Source organism: Coptis chinensis, chromosome 8, assembly GCF_015680905.1.
Source record: "Coptis chinensis isolate HL-2020 chromosome 8, ASM1568090v1, whole genome shotgun sequence".
NCBI lineage: Eukaryota > Viridiplantae > Streptophyta > Magnoliopsida > Ranunculales > Ranunculaceae > Coptis > Coptis chinensis.
The window spans coordinates 36,678,801-36,692,068 of NC_141463.1; the positions used below are offsets into that span (position 1 = coordinate 36,678,801).

Consider the following 13,268-nt stretch of genomic DNA (forward strand, 5'->3'; position numbering starts at 1 on the left):
TTTAGTTAATTGATTATTTGTGTTTACGCATAGATAGTTAGTTTATTTAAATTTGTCTTTATCATTGACCAAGAAATAAATATCAAATTTCGAAATACTAACTATTGTTACGAAATAATGTAAAAATAATGGGGTCTTACAGATTTGTTGTTACATTTTTTTTATTTGTTGTTGGAGTGAGACTGATGATACTAAACATTTCAAGGATTAATTCCTTGCCAAAAAGGGTGTGCACAATATAATCTTCTCTCAATATGAACATTTCTTGAAAAAAATAATATGCATACTCATTGTTCATACTTTTATTGGACTATGAACAATCATTGTTCAATTCATACTTCAACAACATGAGGAATAATCAGTGGGATGAACAACCATTGTCTATATTCCTATTGAACTATGAAAAATCATTGTTCATACCCCTATTGCTGGAGTGAGACTAATGATACTAAACATTTCAAGTATCGATTCCTTGCCAAAAAGGGTGTCCACAATATAATCTTCTCTCAATATGAATATTTCTTGAAAAAAACGATATCCTTACTCATTGTTCATACTGAACATTTATAGTTCATACTCCTATTATATTGGACTATGAACAATTATTGTTCATATTCCTATTGGACTATGAACAATCATTATTCATACCCCTATGTTCAATAGGGGTATGAACAATTATATTATGAACAATACTATGAACAATGATTGTTCATACCTTAACAACACGCAGAATGATCAGTAAGAACACTTATTGGATTGTGAAAAATCATTATTCTTACCCCTGACACACTCATTGTTCATACCTATTGGACTATGAACAATCCTTATTGGCCTAGACTATGAACAATCATTATTCATGCTCTAAACAATAATAATGATTGTTCATACCTCAACAACATGATGAATGATCTATTTATTTGGAATATGGTTGTGTTTAGACGATCTATCGAATTGATTTGGTGCGTATATGTCCACTCTCAATTTGGCATTCTACGAATCCATTATGTGTTTGAAATGTAGGCTAGAATTTTCAAACTCACATATGTTGTTGAAGACTCCAGAAATGGTGACTAAATGATATGTGTAACTTATTTCCTTCTTTGTTTGTTTGTTTGTTTTGTTTTTTTTTTAAACAGTATATGTTTACTGGTTGTGTGTTTGTAACCGTTGCGGCATTGGGTTTTATATTATGTAATATCCTTGGCATGGGCATTCTAAACAATGGCTAGTTGGATGCATGCAACGGAAAGCCCATTCAATATTGCAACTGACATATCAGCCTGGTGAAGGCAAAAGCTCTTAATAGCTTGTTACGCATGTTTTGAGAAACAAGCCTTAGAAGATATCATCATCAACATGACCTAAAATTTTGAATACAGGAAATCAAGGGAACTTATTCCCAAAACAAATTCACTTCAAAATATATCTCACGCTAACAGCTTCTTTTAAATAAGTTTAAAACTTGTTGGTGTTACTTTTAATGTGAAGAAGATGAAGCTGTTTGAAGGATTAGTGAAGGCTTACATTTTATTTTAAAAAGCTGGTCAGTTAGAAAAGAATCGGAGAAGAAGGGGTTTTTGGGTTTTCTTTCTCATGTGATGTTATTATGTTTTATTTTCTTAACTGAATGTAACCAAAACACATAAGGGTAAAAGTGGAAATAAGATGGAAAATAAATGACCGGGCCAACTTATTTAGTCTTTGGGGGATGATTTTAATTTAAACACTGTCGGATTGTGAGTGATTTCTGAAAAACACTGTCCTAAAGAGTTATTTTCACTCAAAATTGAGCCTTCCGCCCAATTACTTGAAAAAACAAATTATGGCATATTACTATATTTGGTGGTGCTTATTGGAGAAAGATGGCAATAAATCCAACGCCTAAAATAGCCATGTAAGAATAGGAAATATCTAATTCAATGAAGAGTATGAATTATAAAAAAGTCATCCAATTAAAATTCTAGATAACTATAACAATCTGAAATTTAATTTCTTTAAATATTTCCTAACTTGTTTTTGGTTTTTCTAACTGAATTAAGTTCATTCCAAAGATACTCAGTTAATATTGGAGTATCACTGGGTTGTATTCTTGATGATTTCTTGCATATATGTCAGTATGTTGCATTCCATTTCATAATGCAGTTAGTACTAGATCATTCCCTTTGACAATTGCTAATTTTATGGCCCAGTTTTTAGCCAACACCCAATGCATGAACACTCTTAAGAAGAACGTACTTCCATAGATTCCCCATCTGTCTCATTCCAAACAAAAACAGTCAGAGACTGCCCTGCAGAAGCAGAGCAGACCTGTGAAGTGGTTTGGTTTCTATATGAATATGGGATTTTTAAGTCCAAATCCATTTTCAGATGCTTCATATATTTCCAAGATGATGGTCTTCTTCTTTTTCACTTTATTTGTACTTCATCAAGAAAATGTAGTACATCTTGGTGAAGCCCAGGCTGTGAGTGGTTCCAATTTTATTAAAACAAGTGGTAAAGTTTTCATGAGAAATGGGAGACCTGTGTATTTCAATGGGTTTAATGCATACTGGTTGATGACTCAAGCATCTAACCCGAGTCACAGAGGGAATGTGACTTCAGTTTTCCAAGAAGCCATGAAGAATGGAATGACTGTTTCAAGAACCTGGGCTTTTAGTGATGGTGGTCAATTTCCCTTGCAGATTTCTCCTGGAGTTTATAATCAGGACATGCTAAAGGTCCTATAAAATCTGTAATAATGTTTATTTTATTTTCTTTTATAATGTTCTTGTCCTGTTTTAAAAAAATTCTTTGACTGATTTTTCATTATATTTTCGATTGCATTTTTTCAAAATTTTGTGTAGGGATTGGATTTCGTGATATCGGAAGCGGCTAAGTATAGGATTTATCTGATTCTGAGCTTGGTCAATAACTATCCGGATTTTGGAGGAAGAAACCAATATGTTCAATGGGCAAAAGAACGAGGACAACAATTGAAAAGTACTGATGATTTTTATACTTGCCCTACGACTAAGGGCTATTACAAAAATCACATTAAGGTAACCATTTAGGATGAAGAAAGGAGAATAAAGAATCAATTTACACAGTATAGTTTATCTTAATTCAGCTTTTTAGTCTTGATAAAATTAAGCATAGTAACTACATATCTCTTACCATTCTGACGTATACTAGTACAGACCATTCTTGAGAGAAAGAACAGCATTACTGGAGTGGCATATAAGGATGATCCCATCATATTTGCCTGGGAACTCATGAACGAGCCTCGCTGCGAAACTGATCTTTCTGGCAAAATTCTACAGGTTCCAAACTATCCATTATCCCTAAAACTAAAATATATATTCTCTGTTTGGCTCTTTTTGTTGTAGTGCCAATTCACTTGTAATCTGACATGTTACTGGAAGAACGGGGATTCCGAAATGTAAACATGGTGAAATTATCCATCGTCTACTCACTGCTTCAGACTTTATATTGCATTGAGCGCTTGGTGCTCTGGAAGCAATGATATAGATAAACCTAAAACCTGACTCAGTTAAACAATATATAACGAGTTGAGTTTATGATCAATTTTGGCTATACTCGTTGAATATGTCATGTGTGTGCACTGTTTTTTTTTTATATAGATGTGTGTGCACTCACTGCACTGTGAAACAGCTATTGATGTACGTAACGACGTTTTAAACAACTGCCCGCTCCCAGTTGGTACTCTGGTTGAGATATCCTAATCGTTTTGCAAAACATGGCTAATCCAAGTTTTGCACAACAAATTAGCAATCTCTACATGAAAGGAAACAACTGTTTTGGAGTGTACCACACGCAACTCCTTATGATATGCATGGATGGAGGAATGGAAAGCGACAATCATTTTCACTTTTTCCCACTAGCGGCTTCCCTATTTATAAGAAACTTAACGAAAGCTATTAGACAACACACTTGTGAGTTTAATATATACATGCATGCCAACAACAATTTTTCTCTTAAGATTCAAACTCAATCTGTACTCGATCAGTATTGAGAATCTAAGACAGGGAATGTGTATTTTAATGAGTTTGCATATATGCAGCTAACGGTATGCATGGCCTACAACTCTACAAGCATTCTGCCATTCTGCATTCCTCTTATTAACACAGTACAGTATGGAAAGTTTCACTGGAAAGTGTACCTATACCGTATATACCTACGACTTGGCCAGCTAAATATCTGTTTCAGTTTTGGAGTTTATGTATGACTTGAAATTTACTTTTGCATAGTCGTCCTAACAAATCCTTTCGTTTGGGATCCTACAGGATTGGATCAAAGAAATGGCTACTTACGTAAAATCCATAGATAGTAACCACTTACTAGAAATTGGTCTTGAAGGATTCTACGGAGAGTCTAAGAAGGAACAAAACCCAAATGGCTACATGTTTGGCACAGATTTTGTTTCCAATAATCTAATTGCAGAGATCGACTTCACCACCATTCACGCGTACCCAGATGCATGGTACATGTTCTTCAACTCTGTTTCAAATTTCGTTACTTATTTTATAATGATGGTTCCGAATCTTCTATCCTCTGCTCTAGTGTGGCCGTGTAGGCATCAGGTTGACTCTTGCCATGGATGTTCAACAAATATTACCAAGCTTTTGTAATACCGTAAGAAGAGGCGGTATACAAGCAATCCACTAAAATTATGAATTCCACCCGTTTAATTTCTAGTGTCTTCGTAATAATTTTCTGTCCAATTTCTAATTGGGATCCCTTTCTAATTTTCAACCAACATCACTCTTATTGCAGGTTCCCTGGATCAGATGACCAGACACAACTTAAGTTTGTACAGAAATGGTTACAAGTTCACATCGAAGACTCAAATGAAATACTTAAGAAACCTCTTCTCTTTACAGAATTCGGAAAATCCTCCAACATTTCTGGGTACAACATCATGCGACGAGACACATACTATGATACGGTTTACAATGACATCTATACTTCTGCTAAGAGTGGGGGAGCGTGTAAAGGAGCACTATTTTGGCAGGCGTTGAACCAAGGAATGAATGACTTATGTGATGGTTATGAAGTTATTTTGGTAGAATGCAATTCAACAGCAAAAATTATAGCTCAACAGTCCCAAAAGCTATCGGATCTCAGCCGAGGGTAAATACCTGTTTGACTGATCGATAGCCAGTAGTCCTAAAAACTCAACCGGACTGAATTGATTGAAAGCTATAACCATAGAAACCTCTTTATCATTTTGATACGGTGCTTATATGGAGTTGTCAGTTGTGTGTCAATATCTGTATATGCATATGGATCGGACAATCGAACCATCCCTGTGCCTTCGATTCCTACATTGATACGTCTTCTGATTTGTTCCCTGGGTTTTTGCCCACAAACAATTTTGATCACAACGCCATAAACACCTTGGATGAAATGCCACCTCAAACCCAATGCTTTCGCGGTGCATTTCATTAAATTGCAAGCTTATAAATTAATATTGGATGACTATTCTTTAAAAGCATAAACATATGGTGGTCGTCAGCTAGATATAGCTTTAAGAAGTAAGAATTACTTGCATTCTACTCAGGAATGAGTTCTCTTTAGTATGCATTCTACTAAGAAGTATATCATGCTCATTTCATTATTATTTAATAAAGCCACCTTCTCCTACAGGATGCGGATATAGCAACTAGCATGTGCAAGATAGGAGATGCTATGTAATCCAAAATTCACACGAGGCCATAATCCATACCCCGTCTCCTCGGTAATCCGAAATTTACAGGTTAGAAAAAATGAAAAACTTGATTTGCTCTCCCTACATGCCAAATACACATATCTACACTATATGATAGTCCAGTATTCTGGAATACCCTTCCCAAGTAGGCAATTTAAGATCTCTTTATTTATTTAATTTATAAACACCTTTCTCTCTAAATTTATAATAAGCTTCATTTTTATTAATATAATTTGAACAAGATCTTTTTGTTATTAATAATTTAGAAACACCTCTCTAATGTTATTGAAATTAAATAATTACCCCTATTTCCCACATTGAAATTAAAACAAGTCCTATTTTATTATTGATAATTTAAAAGAACATCCCTAATATCACTTAAATAACATAATTATCTCCCATTTTGTTTAAAATAAAAATAAATAGATGAGTCTCTCCTATATAATTACAATTACCGAATCCAAAAAAACATGCTAACTATCGATTTCGAGAAACGGGTTTCAAGACTTAAAAAAATCAATGCGTAGCACGGTTTGCATACTTGTAGATGGATATAGGGGGGTGGGTGTGGGGGCAGTCGCACCCTCTAAGATTAGAAAAACTCCACTACCACATAACTAATTGCCTAGAAAAATCTTCAAATTATAAGGACTCGCACTCTCCAATTATTTTAGCAAACTTCCACTACGGCACCCCAAAAAATTTCACAATTATAGTGAGTGAAAATATAATTAACAAAAAAAATAGTATGAAAAGAAGACTAATAAAAAACATTCCAATAAACCACCGTTTTGTTTACTTCTCTTTTTGTTCTTACAAAATTATAATTTATCATTTATTTTGAGTCCAAACTCATTAAAGAGGGACAAATGTCTTTAAATGTTTGATGGTTACTGAGACTAAAACAAATAGCCAAAGCCCAACCAGTCAGCTTGTATAATTGTAATCACTCATAACAAACCCATAAGCTCTCTCTCTTTTCTTTCACTCTCAGTTCTTAAACAAGTGTTAGATCTCAACCCAAAAACAAAGAAAAAACAAAAAACAAAAAACAAATTCAGAAATGACTTGCGGTGCAACTTGTTGCACATTTGCTCGTTATCATTATCAATAAAATTTTCACTTAAAAAATAAAACAAAACAAAGACTTTTTTTTACTTTCAATGTTAATATTTTATAGTTTTCTCCACATAATAGTAAAGTTATATAGATTTATAACATTACAGGGAGTTAACAATTAATTTGTTGAATTATTGTAGACTTTTGGACTAGATTATGTATATATATATACAGACTTAGTAATATCAATTAATTGCTTAAGTACTTAAGTAGTTAACTTCGTCAGTCCATAATAAATTCTTAGTAGTCAACGCACTCTAGTATTGTGAATTGAAATAAATGCATAATTTTGTTGATATTTATTGTTTAGACCTTCTGACAAAAAAAAAAAAAAAAAAAATTAAAATCCTGTTGATATATACATATATTGGGTGGGGTGGAGTGTGCACATAGTCTCGCACCCCTGGCTTAGAATCCTGGCTCCATCCCTGCTAGGATTTAGTGTTGCAGCCTCTGGTTCCAAGATTTACACTTTTGGAGGTTATACGTGGAACCGTGTAGATAAGGAGAGTTTACATAGTATTAATGGAATATTTCCGTCTAAAAAAGTGTTTGTTTGTGATACTTTTTGCACTCTGCCCTCCTAAATGGGAGGAGTGCTCTTCAATAGCTTCGGCCAACATGACTCCTGCTGGAGCTATTGTAGATGGCATGGTTTATGCACTGGGTTCGCTTGACAGTTCATATGCTATACATCCATGGGCAGAAGTGTTTGACCTTTCTTCGAAAATTTGGATTCCACTTCCTGAAGATCGATCCAGATACTCTCGTGGTAGTAAACAGTGTTCGCCAAGGATAGGGGGGAGGTAATTGCCTTTACAAAAGTTCCTGTTACTGCATATTCTTTTGATGTCAAGACTCACATCTGGAGGCAAATTCTGGTGTCCGATGGCTATACCATTTTCCCTCAGGCAAGATATGTGGTTGTAGGTGACCTTGTATATACCTTCTATGATAAACAACTATATTCCTGCGACCTTTCCCATGACAAACCTTGTGTGGAGCGGGTGTTGGGTTTAGAGGACGAGACTTCATGCATCCCTAGCAATGATTCGATGGTGTCACACCTAGTTCATATTTGGCATGGAAAATTGTGTCTAGTATGGCATGCCATTTCCTCAGATAGGGACAAGTACATTAATTACTATCTACTAGTATGGTGCACGTGCTACGCACCTATGGGTAACACACCTAATTCATTGAAAAATAAATTAAGTCACACTCATGGACCCACTCTACACTCACTAAGCAACAAAAGAAATTTTTTTGTAGTTACAGTTATGCCCCAACTACCTCCAAAATAATTCAATTGTTTTTGCATGACAAATATTGAAATTTTAAAATGGAAGCAAGGGGGAAAAATCGTCCAAAAAAAGTCACCAAGAGTCACACAATTTTAATTAATATTTCACTATTGTAGGACTGTAGCTCAGCCCAAGATTTTTAAGATAATAGAGAGCTCTCCCTCATTTCTTTCACTCTCAATTCTTAAACAAACGTCAGACCTCAACCCAAAATAAAAAACAAAAAACAAATTCAAAAAGGACTTGTGGCGTAACTTGTTGCACGTTTGTCCTAATTATTTGTAAAACTCGTTATCATTATCAATAAAATTTCCACTTAAAAAAAACAAACAAACAAAGCAAGGTAATTTTTTACTTTCAATGTTAATCTTTTATAGTTTTCTCCACATTATAGTAAAGTTATATAGACTTATAACATTATAGGAAGTTAACAATTTGTTGAATTATTGTAGACTAGATTATGTATATATATAAACCGAAAAACGATTAAAAAGGGTATCGAACTTTATGAGTTTTGACAATATGGGGATTAAAAAAAAAATTTCCTGTCAAATTAGGGACCAAACTTTTTAATTTTTGCAATGTAGGGACTAGTTCCACATACAGTCTAAATTTCTCACACGGTATTTCATAATTTACAAGTTACATACATTGTTATACATTTTCTTATCAAAGTATATCGATGCTACAACCTCATGACTATAGAAATTAATTCAAATTGTGAAACACTGTGTGAGAAATTTAGATGTCATGTTACACATGTCCCCACATTGCAAAACTTAAAAAGTTTGGTCTCCAATTTGACCGAAAAAAAAGTTTAGTCCCCATATTGTCAAAACTTATAAAGTTCGATACCATTTTTAGTCTTTTTTCGATATGTAGACATAGTAGTATCAATTAATGGCTTAAGTGCTTAAGTAGTTAACTTCGTCGATCAGTTCATATCAAATTATTAGTAGTCAACGCACTCTAGTTTTGTGAATTGAAATAAATGTATAATTTTGTTGATCTTTATTGTTTAGACCTTTTGACAAAAAAAATTTTTAAAAATGCACTTTACTTTTTTTTTTTTTTTTTTTTGGGTGGGGTGGGGTGTGCACATAATCTCGCACCTCTCTGGCTTAGAATCTTGGCTCCGTCCCTACAAATACATGTATGTACAAGACCTCTTTGAGACTATACTTAGTATAGGCAATGCTATGTAGTTTCTTTACAAGTAAACCTTCGTACATATCACTTAGTTAAGGCCATAGTTGTGCCCACCTGAAACCATGTCACTTGCACTTTCGTCCAAGATCTTAAAAAAGAAGCACAAACATGAAAGAGTTTTCTGTATACCTCATGCGCTATGTGCATGGAAGCGAACGCGGACACTGACGCGGTGACTCGGTTATTGTTTAGGTATGGATTTATACCTTCAACCTGAGATCGGGTTTGATGGAGAAGTGGCTGCACTCTTCCTTTGGAGAAGAGTTGCCTACGTATCGAGTCTTTTGCTATACTCGGATCAAGCCAATCATAGTTTGAGATTGAAGATTGAGCCCTCCCCCCTCTCTCTGTAGAGAAGATGGAGCTTCCCTTTTATAGGTGTAGCACTGTCTCCTCCCTTTCTAAATGCGTCTGTTATGAAGTAAAGACATAGAGACCCGTTCTGAGTAAAAGTCCGTCATTAATGCCTTTGTTGATCAGAAGACTTGCCGGTTACATTTCCTAGGTCGTCTTGATGACCTGACATTAGGGCGTAGTGCTTGTAGGTCGTGGTGATGACCTGTGATTGGACACGTGGTCTGCCACGAGTGGTTGAGAGTGGAGGGTGCTGACATAACCCCCTTTCTTCATATCACTGTTTGTAGAATAGTGGTGTAAAGAAAGATAATAAATGAGACCACGTGTCTTACCTAGTTTGAAATGGAGATTGTTGTAAATTGAATTTTCTGTGTTTGTAGACTGGATGTCATTTGTTGTTTAGAACTTTTGTTGCGAGTTGATGTGCTAGGTCGTAGTTCGTAGATTGGATTTGACTGATAATTAGCCTTTGAGTGGTAATTACAGTTGAATCAAGCTTAACCCTGGCGTTGGTGTTAAGTTGATTTGTACGCCTTTTGGGGGCATTTTTGTTGATAGCTAGTCTTTCGGGGGCGTCACTATGGTTGATAGCTAGCCTTTTGGGGGCGTCACTATGGTTGATAGCTAGCCTTTTGGGGGCGTCACTATGGTTGTTTCCCGTTGAGCGTCCTTGATTGTGATATGACATCGTAGTGTGTGGTTCGAACTTGATCTTTAGTAGGGCGTCAAGCTGATTGGTTGATAGCTAGCTTTTTGGGGGCGCTATTGTTCTCGTAGATGCCATTTGAATTGGCTGATTAGTAAGCTTTTTGGGGGCGTTACTATGATCGTAGATGCCAATTTGGTTGGCTGATAGTAAGCCTTTTGGGGGCATTACTATGATTGATAGTTAACCTTGAATTGGCATGATTTGTAGCTAACCCCAGTTTTGGAGCTTAACTGACCTGTCAAAAATGAGCTAACACCAAGGAGTTAGTACCAACTAGTGATTACACATCAATATTGTAATAATTTTGGAGATGTATGTTGTATTGAGCTGGACTGGACATGGCTAGATGGCTTTATTTAGCCCCAGTTTAGAGATGGTTGAAGCTAGCCCCTAGTTTGGAGCTAATTGATTGACCTGCACTAGATCGAACTAATACCGAAAAGGAATTATAACAAAATAAATGATAATTTCGTCAATAAATCGAGCATTGAACTTAAAAGGCTAGGTTGTATGTGCGTAGGTGGCTATAGGTAGCCCCAGCTCGGAGTGTAATCGACCTGTTGGAGAGCTGTAGATATAAAAATTAGTAGTATAATGCAAGGTCACTATGTGGATGACCTGCAAGGTGGCACTCGAAATGCCCCTGGAGTACATTTGAGCTCGCATCGAGTCGTCATCTTGAAAAGAGAAGCGAGATCGTTGTTGCATTGATATAGTCCTATATGTTTGTTAATCAAGTTAGAGTAGATATCCGAACTGGAACTATGAATTGAATTGCTTTGTGCGGGTTGTTTGTGTTGGCCTGATCTGTTCGTTGAAGATCAGGTCGCTCAGGATCTTTCTCTGGTGCCTGTTCTCAAACTTTGACTGGATATCAATAATTGGGAATACATAGCCTAGTGTAATGCTCATGGGTGGTGTGTGTAATTAACGGAGTTGAATATGTACTTATTTAAGCTAAATAAGTACAAAGCATAGTGTAACGTTCATGCCAAGGCAAGACTTGAATGTGATAGGCAGCTGTTATAAATATTAATTGAGATTGAGATGGCAAATATCAAGCAACTATATGTCATCAAACAACTTTAAGTAGAATATTTCCAACGGTCTGAAAAAACTCTTGAGATATTGTACTGGATGATGATTTTGTGGAATGAAATAAATAATGGCAGCATGCGTATCAAATGATGCATGTGTATTAGCTGCTATTTGATTGTGTGTAAGGTCAAGTGCAAATTGTAGCCGATCTGGTCGCTCACGTATTGGAGTTTATGTCGTAGCGGGATAACAACTTAGCGAGGCGTGAAGCCCCAGTTTTGGATTTGAACGACTTAGTAATCTTCTTTGCATGTGTAAGGAATGGCAGAGACTTCCGAACTGGAGTGAACAATTCAATTGAAAAGTCTAGCATGGCATGTTCAACTATCAATATATGAAATGGTATTGCATGCAAGTATATGTACTGGAGATACAAATAAATATAATTTGGTAACTCTAGAATGTTATGTACTGATTGACATCATAGATTATACTTGAGGCATCATAGATTATACTTGAGGCATTTAATGAAGGGTGAAGAATGAACCATGAATGAATAAGTATAAATAAAATAATCTCCTGAAATATTGATAAAGTTTATAGGCAATTTGTTTGCTCCAGATTGTGCTCGTACTCATCTAAGTCCATCACAACCTGATGTGCGAATAATGCTAGTAATTCAAACCAAAGGAAATTAACTAGCCAAATGTTACGTGAATTCATAAGTGAACCATACGTAGTGATCTTAAGCAGAAATAACTCATTAGAATATTTATTTGACGCAGCTTGTTGGCAACATAATTATTTTGTTAGACCATAAACAAATGATTTCAAAGTTAGCAGTAATGGAATTTTGAAAGGAGTACTTATCTAATTGGAACGTGGCGACTTGGTTGCTAGATTTAAATTGTCATTCATCGATTCTACAAATTGTTTCTCTCCAATTGTCACTTGGAAATCTATGATTTCGGTAACTTTTCCCTTCGATTACCAATTTTCCACGCTTCGTGAGCTTGAAAATTGAAAATTTTAGAGAGGTTGAAAGAGTTGAGTGGATGAATTTTCAAGTATTTCGATCCACAGACGGTACCAATATTTAGGTATGGATTTATACCTTCAACCTGAGATCGGGTTTGATGGAGAAGTGGCTGCACTCTTCCTTTGGAGAAGAGTTGCCTACGTATCGAGTCTTTTGCTAGACTCGAGTCAAACCAATCGTAGTTCCTTAGAGATTGAAGATTGAGCCATCCCCCCTCTCTCTGTGGAGAAGATAGAGCTTCCCTTTTGTGGGTGTAGCGCTGTCTCCTCCCTTTCTAGATGGGTCTGTTATGAAGTAAAAACCTGGAGACCGTTACAAAGTAAAGTCTCTCATTAATGCTGTTGTTGACTGTAGCACGTAGCGGTTACATTTCCTAGGTCATCTGGATGACCTGACATTAGGGCATAGTGCTTGTAGGTCGTGGTGCCGACCTGTGATTGGACACGTGGTCTGCCACGAGTGGTTGAGAGTGAAGGGTATTGACAGTTATATCTCAAAAAAGTAAAATAGGATGCTGACGCTGTAAAAGGACACGGGAATTAATAAAAATTTATAATTTTATTTTATATAAATTGAGCATTAAAAACTAAATTAAATGTATCAACATTCATAAATTCAAAACTATTCAAGATAATAGCCACAAGATTAAGTTTTCCTAATCTAAGTTTAAAAATATGTGATAAGTCTTAATAGAACAAAAATTGGAAAAATTGAGTTTTTTAACATTATTTTGATTCATTTTTTATTTTATTTTTAATCAAAATCCGTGTCCTAACTATGTTGATC

At 35.4% G+C, this 13,268-nt stretch overlaps 1 protein-coding gene across 1 annotated transcript; it reads left to right on the top strand.

Annotated features, from left to right (window-relative positions):
- Positions 1 to 2,360: 2,360 nt before the first annotated feature.
- Positions 2,361 to 5,419, top strand: LOC147481345 (mannan endo-1,4-beta-mannosidase 4-like). The gene is made up of 5 exons (XM_086577722.1): positions 2,361 to 2,717; positions 2,844 to 3,038; positions 3,177 to 3,299; positions 4,284 to 4,480; positions 4,774 to 5,419. The coding sequence occupies exons 1-5, from the start codon at positions 2,388 to 2,390 to the stop codon at positions 5,132 to 5,134; spliced, it is 1,206 nt and encodes a 401-aa protein (XP_086433848.1). The 5' UTR covers positions 2,361 to 2,387; the 3' UTR covers positions 5,135 to 5,419.
- Positions 5,420 to 13,268: the final 7,849 nt, after the last annotated feature.

Excerpts from the sequence above, each read along its gene's own strand:
- LOC147481345 (XM_086577722.1), top strand. The coding sequence starts at position 2,388 with ATGATGGTCTTCTTCTTTTTCACTTTATTTGTACTTCATCAAGAAAAT. Across the intron at positions 3,039-3,176 it reads ATTACAAAAATCACATTAAG|ACCATTCTTGAGAGAAAGAA; the intron begins GTAACCATTTAG and ends ATACTAGTACAG. Across the intron at positions 3,300-4,283 it reads TTTCTGGCAAAATTCTACAG|GATTGGATCAAAGAAATGGC; the intron begins GTTCCAAACTAT and ends GGGATCCTACAG.